The sequence below is a fragment of the Nuphar pumila genome, chromosome 6, assembly GCF_984573655.1.
Source record: "Nuphar pumila chromosome 6, dmNupPumi1.hap1.1, whole genome shotgun sequence".
Lineage (NCBI taxonomy): Eukaryota > Viridiplantae > Streptophyta > Magnoliopsida > Nymphaeales > Nymphaeaceae > Nuphar > Nuphar pumila.
In genome coordinates this window covers 115619352-115632759 of record NC_143254.1, presented here as the reverse complement: position 1 = coordinate 115632759, position 13408 = coordinate 115619352, and the positions used below count along the sequence as shown (strand labels likewise).

At 40.9% G+C, this 13408-nt stretch overlaps 1 protein-coding gene across 1 annotated transcript in view; it reads left to right on the top strand.

Annotated features, from left to right (window-relative positions):
- LOC149835818 (C-terminal binding protein AN-like) overlaps positions 1-13408 on the top strand; it is an 84068-nt gene that overhangs the window by 35419 nt on the left and 35241 nt on the right. Inside the window, exons 6-9 of the mRNA XM_090009658.1 lie at positions 1744-1912; positions 2060-2190; positions 7437-8204; positions 8359-8406. Coding sequence (XP_089865784.1) covers positions 1744-1912; positions 2060-2190; positions 7437-8204; positions 8359-8406 — 1116 coding nt within the window. The remainder of the gene's footprint in view (positions 1-1743; positions 1913-2059; positions 2191-7436; positions 8205-8358; positions 8407-13408) is intronic.

The window sequence follows — 13408 nt, the reverse complement described above, 5'->3', positions numbered from 1 at the left end:
AGTTCCCAAACTTAGCTTTAAGGTGATAGAGTTTGGGCGTGGAAATCTGCTAAAACCTATGATGCAAAATCTCCCAAAGCTCTCGAGCCGAGAGAAGTACCTCACGTGAAAGCATAAAGGTAATATAGGCCACCAAAATGATTTGTTTTTTCCAGGTGACAAAATTTGTCAGTGACCAGCTGAGCCAAAAAGGATGAATTAAGGGTATATGTGGGTCCCACAAAACTAGCAGAACTGACAGAAGTAGAAATAGTGGAAGAGGACGTCAAAGATGAAGAATGTGCCGCCATGACAAATAAAAGCAAATACAAAGATTTTTTTTGCGCCTTTTTTTAGAGGGGATAAAATGTCAGTTGATATCGTCCTAAAACATGCTGCTACTAAGTAAAGAGAGTCGATCCAAACATATGGTGTCACTTGTTGACCTTGAAACCCGCTTTGATACCATGTCAGAGTTGCCTTTGAAAACTGTGCCTGGTTCAAACAACAAGAAGAGCAGAGAGAAACAAAAGAGAGAGATGTGGCTGCTGCAGAACATCCCAACTGATTTGGAATAATTGGGCATGACCTCTATTAATCCCTTATATATGAAATGTAAATGGACAAGTATGCCCTCATAACACAAACATATTACAATAACAACAAATACAAGAACACAATGGAATGTCTGACCCATTATTCTATTTTGGATCTGGATCCAGATCCAAATCCAATGTCAGATTCTCAACAAGATCCTCATGCAGCTTCATTTGATTCAAACCTGGCATTATAGATGATGACATTTTGTAATATAACCTGGTGTTATCTTTCATCTTGAAGCAATACCAAACTTCAAATCTATCCTTCAGGCAATGGAATTCTCGTGTATCCTTTGTATAAGGGGCATCATCCAAATAAGAGTTCCCTTGGATTGATTAACCATCAAGTAGATAGTGAATTCTAAAAAATTTGCTTAAATATGAGGCTTAATTTATGTTGGGTGTAATTTACATTTGGATGAATAGTTGGACAGAAAAATGACAGAAACAAGAGAAGTTAAGGAAACAGGACACATCTGGGCCTATGGCTGGATCCAATCCAAGAAACATTAATATATATATATATATATATATATATATTTTAACAAATACTGATACCAGTTTCATGTCAATAACAATGATGCATGCTGACATGATAATAATATTGCTGCATGTGTTAAGTTTGAGGATATAATTTTTTGGTAATAATAATTGTAGCTGGTGGTGTGTTTTTTTATCATCAAGAGAAATAAAGGGAATATGTGGGTATCAGCTTATAGACTGTTTTCTCATGCTTTTTTATTTATCTTGCACTAATTTTTATATACTCATTATCCACTTGCAAAAAATCCAAGTGGATGGAAAAGTATGATGCTAATTGCTAATGTATACTTTTGTGGGAGATGATTGTTTGCTTTGAGAACCATGAAAAAAATTGATCAATTTCACTAATTGTTTTAGCTCTTCAATGGTCATTGGTTTGGATAGCATTTCATTTTTGTGATGCCCCTGCATATGTTCCCTTTATTAGTCTATTCTTCATCATATTATAAAGAGAGCAAATTGTAAGTGGTCTCAACCAATACATGCAAAAGAGTTCATGTGATGCTATTCCATTCAAAATCGTATTTATATTGGAATATCGTTTAGCAGTTTGTTTCATTTTGAAGAATAACTGGTTTGAATGTATTAACCCTATTTTTCCTGCATGCTGGCTATTGTCTAGGACAAAGGGAAATCATTCCGCCCTTCTTTATGCTTTCCTTCTGCTGCTCGAAGAATGGATACACTTAATGATTTATTGGCGGCAAGTGACCTTATCTCCCTTCACTGTGCACTGTCTAATGAAACTGTCCAGATCATCAATGCAGAATGCTTGCAGCATGTGAAACCTGGTATTTTGGGGCTAAATTTCCTTTCCTCTTTTTTGGTTGTTCTTTGTGTTTATATGTGCATGCTCCTTCGTTTGTTTAGTGATTCATTTTTAAATATAATGGTTGTTTCTGCAGTTTAGATTTGTTGATAAGCCTTTTTCCTTTCAGGGGCGTACATTGTTAATACAGGAAGCAGTCAATTAATTGATGATTGTGCGCTGAAGCAACTTTTAATTGATGGAACAATTGCTGGCTGTGCATTAGATGGTGCTGAGGGGCCACAATGGATGGAAGCATGGGTATGAGTATTAGCTTTAGGGTATGCATTGCTTTCTTGGTAGTTTCATAAGAGTTTGAACTCCAATTGGTTATCTTGTCATCAGACATGCTTATTCATAATGTTTTCTCTTAATTTCCTATAGAAAAAAAGACGTGCTTATTCAAGGAAAAGCTGTATTCTGACATTAAGTCTTACTCAAATTATTTTCAATTTGCTTATTTATCTATTATCCAAAAGGATCAATCGCAGGAAGAGATATACCTTTGAGATGGCCTATCATCTAGTTTGACAGCTCCCTAGGTTCCTCTTTTGCTTCCTTTATAGTGTTCTATATGCTTGGATAAGAACATCAAGTCTGTGATGCACTGGTTGCATCCATGCATTTAGTCACCTGTTTAACTTGCAACACAAACATTGAGCCATTTGCATACACTGGGAGTAGGGATGCACACGAGCTGAGTTCGAGCCGAGCGTGGGCTGTTCAAACTCGGCTCGGTTCAAAATATGTTTGTCCAAGCTCTGCTCGGCTCGAGCTTGGAGCCGAGCTTGTAAGGCATTGTCCGGACTCGGCTCGGCTCGGTTTCGAGCTCGAGCCGAGCTTCAATGGTATTTAGTAAAATATTCAATGGTATTTCGTAAAATAATTGTGAAAAAGCAGAGGTGGGATTCGATCCCCCGACCTCTTTAACGTTAACCAAGTGATCCACCGTTAAGCTAGAGCACGTCTTTTGACTATTGTAACTGAAAAAAATGCATACATACTAAACATTCTCTAGATCAGCGAAAAAAAGCAGAAAACAAGATTCAAACCCAACACGTTCTGAAGAAAAGTCTACTGCCCTACCCATTACTGTTACAACGAACTTATGAATTTATTTGCAAACGTATTGTATATATTCGATTCTCAATGAGCTAAGCCTTATCGAGCTTGAGCTCGGCTCGATAGCTCGTCTGAGCTTCATACACCGGTTCAAGCTTGGCTCATTTACAAAGCAGGCGAGTTCGAGCCGGCTCGGTTCAGTGTGCATGGAGTATCATAGCTGTCTTGTAATTTATCATAGTTGCTACTTCCCCATTCTTCACAATGGTATTTAGGTAACTAAGATATCATGTAGCAGTGTTCTCCAACACAAGATGGATATGATGCAGTGGGGGTGTCGGCTTCCTCATTCCTTGACGATCCTTGCTGATGGCGATGAAGGTACGACTCTTTGATGCAACCTTCACGAGTTTTGATGGCTGCTGTGAAAGGCATGACCCACACAGTCGTGCACAGAACAATAAAGGAAGCAGCAATGCCCACTACGAATGTGAGGCTTGATTGTATTTGTAATCAAATGATAATGAACCATATGCTGAATATTAATGGAATGATAAATGACAAACTTTGAACAGTACTAAGCCAATGAAATAACGACGGGAAACAAAAAAAAGGAACAATGCTGAGCAAAAGAAAGACTGATGAAAAAAGGAAAAAACTGCGGTTATTCTTCCAATTCTTCTCCCCTACACGCAACCCTAGATGAGGCTTTTAAAAGCCTCATCTGGATCTGGATCCAGGTCACGAGTCATGTGGTATGGGCCTGGGTCCATCCTGCCCTGCATCATTATCCTCTGGTGGGAAAGAAGTCGGCTCTGACAACTTGTTGTTTCCACAATAAGCATATAGATCAGACACATTAAATGTAGGAGAAAGGTGCCAAGTTTCGGGCAGCCCCAGGAGGGAAGATCGGTCAGATAGGCCCGCTAGTCGGGGCAACCCGGTCTCTTTGGTGGGAAGAACTATCCTATGACCCTTAAAGACAAATGTGTATATATTCTTACGGCCATCATGGATGGTCTTACGGTCAAACTGCCAGAGACGTCCCAATAGGATGTGACATGTACTCATGGGCGCCATGTCACACCACACTTCATCGTGGTAATGCTCCCCCATAGAGAACCGAACTAGACAACACAGGGTGATGGGCACCTTGTTGCCTTTCTTGAATCATGCCATTTTATAAGGTTGAAACAATTTTTCCGTTTTTAGGTTCAAGGTGGACACGACACTCTCGGACACCATATTCTCGCACGCTCCGGTATCAATGGTAACATCACACGCACACCCCTCACAGTTGCATCGGGTTCTAAAAATATTATTTCGCAACCATTTTGTGGGGGCCGACTCTCAGGATATGGTCAACACATGACAGACGGTTAACAAATTTTCGATGCTACCATCGAACTCTACGACTTTCACCTCGCCATTCCTCTCAACAAACGACTCACCCTCGCTCTCACTATCAGACACAGACTCAACAATGCCCTCTGCTAGATGGGTGTTCTTACTCATGGTGGGACACTTGGACGCAATATGACCTAACTCTTGACATCTAAAATAACGAATGGTGGTCTCACTGAGTTTACCCTTGGATCTGGTGTGGTACGCTGGTCCAGACTGATCGGGTTTGCTCGGGTCGACTTCTGGGGTGGACTTTGAGTCTTCTTTCCTAGGGGAGCTCGCTCCCCTGATTGGGAAACTCGACTTGGGTTGACTGGACTGATCACTACAGGATATTTTATGTTCTTGCTTCCTTTTCAGTTTCCCCTACACATTCATGGCATAACTACTGGCCTGATCCAAGGACTCGAATGTGATACAACTGAAGTCGTCAGAAATGGCAGGACGGAGATCAGAAATATACCTCGTGACCTGCTGGCGGGCGGTCTCTTCGATCTGCACTCGTAGGGAAAGACGATGAAACTCGATAGTGTAATCTGCCACAATATTGGTGCCTTGACGCAGGGTCAGGTACTCCTTGTATGCTCTCTCGGCATGATCTGATGGCACGAACTTAGACTGCATCAACCGCTGCATCTCTTCCCAAGTCTGTACACGCTCTAATCCCTGCCGCTCCACCCACCATGTCTGTGCTAGTCCTCTCAACCGAGTAGACGCTAGAGAGACACGACGGTGCTAAACTACGGTGGCATAGTCAAAGAAAAACTGCACGGCATAAGACCAGTCGAAGAACTGCTCCGCGTCGAACCGGCCTGCGAACTCTGGAAGCTCCAACTTCACCCCATATGTGGAGGGGCGCTCTGGTGCTCTCTACTGTCGGGCCTCCACCATTCCTGCAGGATGCTCGTCCCAGAAGGTGTCATCATCCCACACTGCTTCATCTCTGCGGTCCTGTTCGCCTGGCTGCTGGGGTTGTCGAATGTCGACGACCTGTTGTCGGTGCTCTGGTCGCGCCGGTCCCTACTGAATATGCCTCGGTCTGGCTGGCTCGTGGGCGGGAGCCATCTGTGGTCGGCGTTGTGACACCGGTATGACAGGAGGTCCCAAGTAAGAGGGATGAGTCTCGGGTTCTAGGTGGGTAGGAATGACATAATATGGGTTTGGGTTAGGATACTGGAGTTGGGTCGGATACGGTATTGGATTCTAGATCAGAGTTGGGTTGAGGGGTTGGTTCTGGTTTGGGTCTAGGGTCTGGTTGGTATATTGTTGGGTTGATTCGCCCGATGGGATGTGGATCGGGTTTAGTCCTAAACTACTCTGATGCAGTGGGGGTGTCGGCTTCCTCGTTCCTTGACGATCCTTGCTGATGGCGATGAAGGCGCGACTCTTTGATGCAATCTTCACGAGTTTTGATAGCTGCTGTGAAAGGCATGACCCACACAGTCGTGCACAAAACAATAAAGGAAGCAGCAATGCCCACTACGAATGTGAGGCTTGATTTTATTTGTAATCAAATGATAATGAACCATATAATCATATACTGAATATTAATGGAATGATAAATGACAAACTTTAAACAATACTAAGCCAATGAAAGAACGACCGGAAACAAAAAAAAGGAACAATGCTGAGCAAAAGAAAGATTGATGAAAAAAGGAAAAATCTGCGATAATTCTTCCAATTCCTCTCCCCTACACGCAACCCTAGATGAGGCTTTTAAAAGCCTCATTTGGATCTGGGTCCGGGTCATGGGTCATGTGGTATGGGCCTGGGTCCATTCTGCCCTGCATCAGGATACCTCAAAACTTCTTTATCACAAATAACTCTGAACCATAGTCACCTATATCGTTCAAGGTATTTTCTCGGTGAGGGTATTTCTTGGAGAGATTTTCAAAAGTTGGAAAATCTTGGGAGTTTAAAAATATTGGAAAAAATATAAATAATAAGAAAAAAGATAAGAGAATAATAGTATTGCATGATTTTTCTTGCAAAAATATAAAGAAATAAGTTTTATACGGTTTTAAAATATAAAAGAAACAAAAAATAGAATTTGTATGCTTAAAATATTAAAAAATCAGTTTTTCCCTAAAATATTGCAATATTTTGAAAATATCGCAACAAATTGCTGACAATATCGGCTGACTTGATATCGCCGATATTTTCAAAATATCAGTGATATAGGTGACATTGCTGTGAGCAAGACTACACTTACTCTGCTTCGGCCTCCGATCTAGAACAATATATACTTTTTCCAGTTTGCCAGCAGGGATTTTTCACTTCATTATATCACAGCTTGAATTTGAGTCTAATAACGATGGACTGTAGAATTGAAGAAGCTGGTTATGACCTCCTTAAATCACTCGGTCTAGTGAACTTGAACACATCGTCAGTTTTTGTGGCAGTAATTCATTCTGTAATTGCTGTAAATCAGAAGAGTAGAATGCTATTTTAAATTACTGTTGTACTTTGTGATTAGATACCACACCACAGAAGTTGCTGGTGGACTATCGCCAGGCTGTTGATAGTGATTGGACACTGAAAGCGTTTAGGAATGCCTAAGCCTGCTCTCAAGCCACCATGTTAAATAAGAGAAACTACAGCTTTCAAATGATGAAACACATGCTTTAAGCATGAGGATAACAGGGTCATATTGAGTGGCAGAGGAAGAGGAATAGACTAGTGGATGAAGGGACAGGCAATAAAGTGATGATGGAGTGTCCATGTGGTGTCATTCTTCAACCCCACACAAAAAACCTTGAGACTAACCATGAGCCCTTACATTTGGAAGTTAATCTTTTAATAGAAATGGAACTTTTTATAACCATTCATTGATTGAGTGGTTGGATGGCAAGGTAACCTGCTGTTTGGGTTGTATAATGATATAATCAGCATTTCTGGACATTAATATATTGGGATACTTATAATGACCATGTGCTTTTTCTGTATTTTTATGTGTTATGTTTACTGATCTGCTCTTCTTTCCGAAGAACACTTTCTTTCCAGTATTTTGGAGGTTTGTCTTACTTTCTGTCTTCACCCAGGTAAGGGAGGTGCCAAATGTGTTGATACTCCCCCGAAGTGCAGATTATAGTGAAGAAGCATGGATAGAAATAAGGGAAAAAGCTATATCAATATTGCAATCATTCTTTCTTGATGGAGTTGTTCCAACGGATGCTGTGTCTGATGAGGATGAAGAGGCAGAATTTGTGGTTGCAGATCACTCTGAGAATCTATCGAAAGAAACTGCTGTATTGAATTGTGGCAGTGAGCAAACTACTCAAGAAAGCAAAGCAAATCCAGAAAATATTCAGAGTCCGGAATATACAATGGAGGATTCTCATGTTGAATGTCTAGATTCTGCCTCGTCTCAGGTTGCCATTACCAGATCTGATGGAACACATGGAAGATCAGGTAAGAAAGGTAAGAAAAGGCCTGCTCGACGGAAATCCCAGCAAAAGCAGGGTGAGCCTTCTGCGATAGAGAGAGATTATAATTGTACATCACAGAGGGAGGATGATACCACCATAAGTGGGAGGGAGCAAGTTCTCAGTTCTAGTTCCCGTTTTGCTTCTCTTGATGAATCAACCATGGCTGCAACTCCTGACAAGCATACAGTTATTCCCATGGATGTTAGGCAATCTACTGAGCTGCTGAAGGATGATTATGTTATTGCATTGCATGCAAGAGATCGACATAGGCTTCATTTATCTCGGCAGAGAGTACCAGGTGGTGGGTGGTTTCTGGATACCATGTCCAATGTGACAAAAAGGGACCCTGCTGCCCAGTTTTTAGTGGTGTTGAGGGGGAAGGTATTAATTTTAGTCTTTGCTCTGGCTGCTTTGTTTGTCATGTTTTGCTTTCTGGCAAATGCTGTACAAGTCCCGTCCTTTTCCTTCCCTGCTTGTTTCTTTATTCCTTTTTTTTTTGAAAATGTGGCTGATATTCTTTGTGCTTTATATGCAGGATACAATTGGATTACGATCTTTTGCTGCTGGCGGAAAACTGCTGCAGGTTTGTTTCCATCCATGAAATTTTATGCACAAATTCCCAATTCTTCATGCTGCAGTTCAAGTTGTCTCATTACTAACCTTTTATTGGTTCTCAAAATTATGGAACCTGCTTTTAATGATGTTAGCCCTGGGTTATGCATTTAAATGCTCATCTATATCATCATGGTGTATACTAAAATAATGTGACAATTCATTGGAAGCAGTTAATCTGTCTTTTTAAGATGCTGTGAACTAGTAGGCGAACAAGTGTAACGACCCCAACTCCTTTTAAAATGCAATTTTTTTTTTCATATGCAGAAACCTTCTCAAGGATCTGGGGTCCTCACAGTTCCACTTTCCATTGGATAGCCCATCACCACAAATATACTGACAATCACCATCCATGAGTAGTAACACCAACCTTTTATTTATAAACCGAAGTAAATTGTTATTATCATGCTTTATACAACTAAAGAGTACAAAAACTGAAGATAACAATTGGGCCAAGGAAAACAAAAACACCACTACTCTGCCACTGCCGAAACTGTCTAACCCAAAATGTGACCGTCCATCCTCAGTGAACAGCCCATCCCTCACTGCTCACCATTTCCTGTAAAACCAACGAAGTAGAAGGGTCAAAACAAAATTCTGAGCACTGCTATCTCAAGGAAATTAGGTGAGACAAAGAACATGAATAAGATTTCATATGTTGATTTGAGTGAGTGCAGATACAACAAACGTGCAACATCTGACCATGCATATATGTGACAGATTGTGTATACTCACAGCTAAAGAACAGTAAGACAGTAACACATAGCAATAACAAAACCTCTCAACATGCTTTTAAGAAATGAATTGCATACCTTTACCATATCATGAATTAGAGATCATTTCAAATTATGCATGACCTAGTGCAAAGAAGGAAAATGTATGACTTCCTTATTATCTTACCTTTAAGTTTGATTTTTCTTTCCATATGCATGCCCTTATTTAATGCATACATCTTTAAGTTTCTCTTTTTAATTTCCATCACCCGCGGATACACCAAACGGGTAAAATCTCCGAGGTCAAGTAGGTTCCCAGGATAGCTTAGCACACAATTTGTATTTTATACATAGCCCTCGACCGAGTCACCCTCGGAACATTAGACCTCCACATCTAATGTCGGGGATACAAGAGACACCTCACGCCCACAAGTGTCACTTCCTTGGTACCAAACAAACTCACAACTGTGACCAACACCACCACTCCCGGGTAAAGTGACGGACTCTCCCTAAAACCGTGGCCAGGAGAAAGAACCTCCATATCGGGTTCTGGGGACCAAATTCACGCAAACAGAGTTTTTGTATCCTCACAGCCTCCCCAAGACTGAAATTCTAAGATCTTCATTCTCCAGATGGAAGACCTCAGATCAAAAGTTACACTGTTCTTTATTATGTTTTTATTAAATTCAGTTCTTAAATTTGCAACACCCTATGCAAAAGTGAAGTGTAAAGCTCGCATACACCCCTGCGAGAACTCGTATGGGACTCCCGCCCACGAATACCATATGAACAGTATAGTAGTGTGCCATTCCATCTTAAGTTGTGTAAGTGATGCAGTCAATGTGGAAACAAAACCAACTTTCTTAACAAAGTGCATGAGTTATCACACCCATATGCATGTACCATCCATGTACAAGTGTTTCCATGACACTCCCTACCTCTTATGCATTCATCCATCGTTCATAAATTCATGAGAACAATCCATGCATGGTATCACATTTTAAACCCACATTGATCCATATATGCACATGAGGACATTAACCAATACATGCCTCCCTATAACATTCCACATGTTTCAACAAACATTCATGATTAACACGAACATCAATATTCTAATCATGCTCACATTTAAGTATCATGAAATGCAATGTTATCATTCATCCATTCACCGACAATTGTGTAAATCCCAGCACCTACTAGGAGGAGTGGTCGGGCTTGCCAATCCCGGGCCTTTCGTCCTACTGTCTAAATAGTCCATACTACTTAGACTGCTGGCTGGACTAGCTAGAATGGATCATCCAACACAGCCACCGATCATGTTATTGCACACACCTTCATAAAAAAGAGAGAAAAGAAACAAACAGTCTGTTCCCCTACAGCTGATGGTCTATACAACAAAAGAAATACACCATTAACAACCGATTATGGAGTAACAGTAACAACATTTATGAATAATGCTGATAATGGCAACCATCGGTACTCAGTGAATGTATCCAACGAGTCAGGCTGCCGTTATGCCTGCTACAATATTTGTGCAACCCCTGCACCTAACTTTTTCTACAATATGATACACAGATTGGAACAACAACCATAATCTTTCATTGGTTCTCTGATTTCAAGAATTCAATATTTAAATTCAGAAACGACAAAATTTCATACATGTAGCAATAACAAGATTCAATCCCACAACCACGTTTTCTTTTTCAGGTGAATAGCAAGAATCAAGATCTAAATCCACACGCGAGATCATCGAGTTTTCCTGATTTTAAACTACCATTTCCACGTTATATTAAAAAACAAACAATTTCAGACAAACAAGAGAAATATCATGGTATGTATACCGAAATCTACTACTAATCAGGGTACAAGAGTTCAACAAAATCTCTAGTTCAAAACACCCCATACACACCCAGCCGGTGTTCATCGATTTCCAGCTAGAGAACCCCCAAATCCGGGGTATTCCAAGCAAGAACTGGGCTTCCGTAACCGGCTGTCTTCACCCTTCACTGATCCCATGTCGGCCTAACTTGGGAACCTTAGGGTTTAGGGTTGGACCGACATCGTTTCCCAGCGAAGATCGCTACCCCTACACCCCTTTCCCCCTGATTTCTTGAAAAACACAAGTTATAACCTAAAATCCTATTCCCTACCTTTCTTTTCTCAAACCCTCATACAAGATCGAACCCATGTTCGATCCCTCACCCATATCCAAGAATAGCCGTACCTTTTTACGGTGATTTTCCGGTGGCTGGAGGCTTCCGTCGCGAAGAGATGCAGGCTAATGGCTCTTCCCCCTACTGCCGTGAAGGGAGACACTCGCAAGACCCTTGACAGGTGCGGATGGCCGAAGTTCTGCTGTTGAAGGGCTCCTTCCTCCAATGTGCGCACCAATCGTGAGAGGGAGGGAGATTGAGTGGGAGAAAATAAAAGCCTGACTGAGGGGATTCCCCCCCCTTTTATGCCGAGCTCCCCCTTTCCTCCTCCTTCCGAGAAACGAGGGGTTGGTTACGCTCTGCGTAACCCCCCTTTTTCCCTCTCTAGTTCTTGAACGCAAGAATCGTGCTTAAGGCACGATTCTTGTTCTTATTAACATCAAGACTCGTACTCGGGTCTGGGTCCAAACCCCGCGACCCGCAATACCCAATCCAGCATATGCATGGATCCGGGTCTTTCTGAACTAACGGATCCTCAGTTGGATCCTTGCGGGTCCAACTGTGGGTCCGACCCTAAGACCAAAGACTTTTTTTTTTAATACTTAATTATTTACTCACTTAAAAATTATTATAATAAGCATAGTTTAACACCCATTTATTGATTCCTTCACGGATCCGGATATCGGGTCCTAGATCCAATTCGATTAAATATACCTATTTCTTCCGGGTATTACAACAAGTCAACATGGCGACCGACCTTTGTTGTAGATGACTTGTCTTTGTGCATAATTCCTGGCATGGTGGTAGGGCATGAAATGATTATAGAGAGAATTGGGAATAATACTTATTAAAGGTGGATTTGGACAAAGGTGGTTACAATTAGCCTCCATTACCCCGTTGGACATTGTCAGCTAGGCTCTTTGCTCTTTGCTAATAAACAAAGGCCAGGTTAGTTTTTTGAGAGGGTGGTTCTTCCAGCATTACAGTCATTCACCCATCTTTATTCTAGGCATACTGCTGCTGCTGCTCCTGACATTTGTGGAAAACACCCCTTAATTTGGGGTAAAATGGGGATAGCTGAATGGGTAGTGTTGCACTATCATAACTGAGTGGTCTGTTATTTGAACTCCATAGGGGCTATCTCCTAGATTGACCCAAAAAGAATAAATGGAAAAGCTTTTCTGATATGAAACTTGTGGGAGATCTTTAAAATCTTTAAAGGGATGTGATGTCTTAATTTAAAAGAAAATGTAATTGTTTATTTTCTGTACTTACATGTAAAGAGATATTTTGTTAAGAACTTTGGATTCCAAGATGGAAATTTACCATTCAAATATGTATCACTTTATCCAAAGAGTCCTCAATATCTTGCTTTGAAGATGTTCAGGAGTAAATTCCTTTACAAAGATTTATTCTTTGTAGTCAGAAAGGTGTCTCTTACAAGCTAAGTCACCTGGGTATGGGTACGGAGGGTACGACATGGCAATTCAAAAAAATGTGGGTACGGGGACACAGCTGTATATATATATATATTTAAGAAGAGAATTTGATATTTTGAATATAAAAGAAACTTAAAATGGATTTTTTGAAAAAGAAAAAAGGGAATTTAATATTTTGAATATAAAAAAGTTAAAATGAAATTTTTGAAAAAGCGGAAGGGCTATTGGGATATTTTTTCTTTTCTTTTATAATAAAAAGAGAGAAGAGACCTCTCTCTCTCTCTCTCTCTTTTTGTGATCCCTAGACAAGAAGGAGCACAAGGAGGAGGAGAAGATAGAAGGAAAACGAGGAGAAGAAGAAGATGAAGAAGGAGAATGAGGGACATGTTTGGTATCTCTCTCTCTCTCCCTTCTTCTTGTTTTCCTTCGTTATCTCTCTCTCCCTTCTTCTTCTCGTTTTCCTTCATTATCTCTCTCTCTCCCCTTCTTCTTCTTCTCCTTGGGTAATCGAGGATGGAAAGGGGGCAAGGGTTTTGAAAAAGGGTTGTTGGGTGAAACTACGAAAACAAAAAAAGGGTTTTGGGTCAGGTCCAAGTTGAACCCGACCCGAGCCCAATAGGTGTAATGAAATATGCGAAAATACAAAGTGAGGGCCTCTAAGGGCTTAC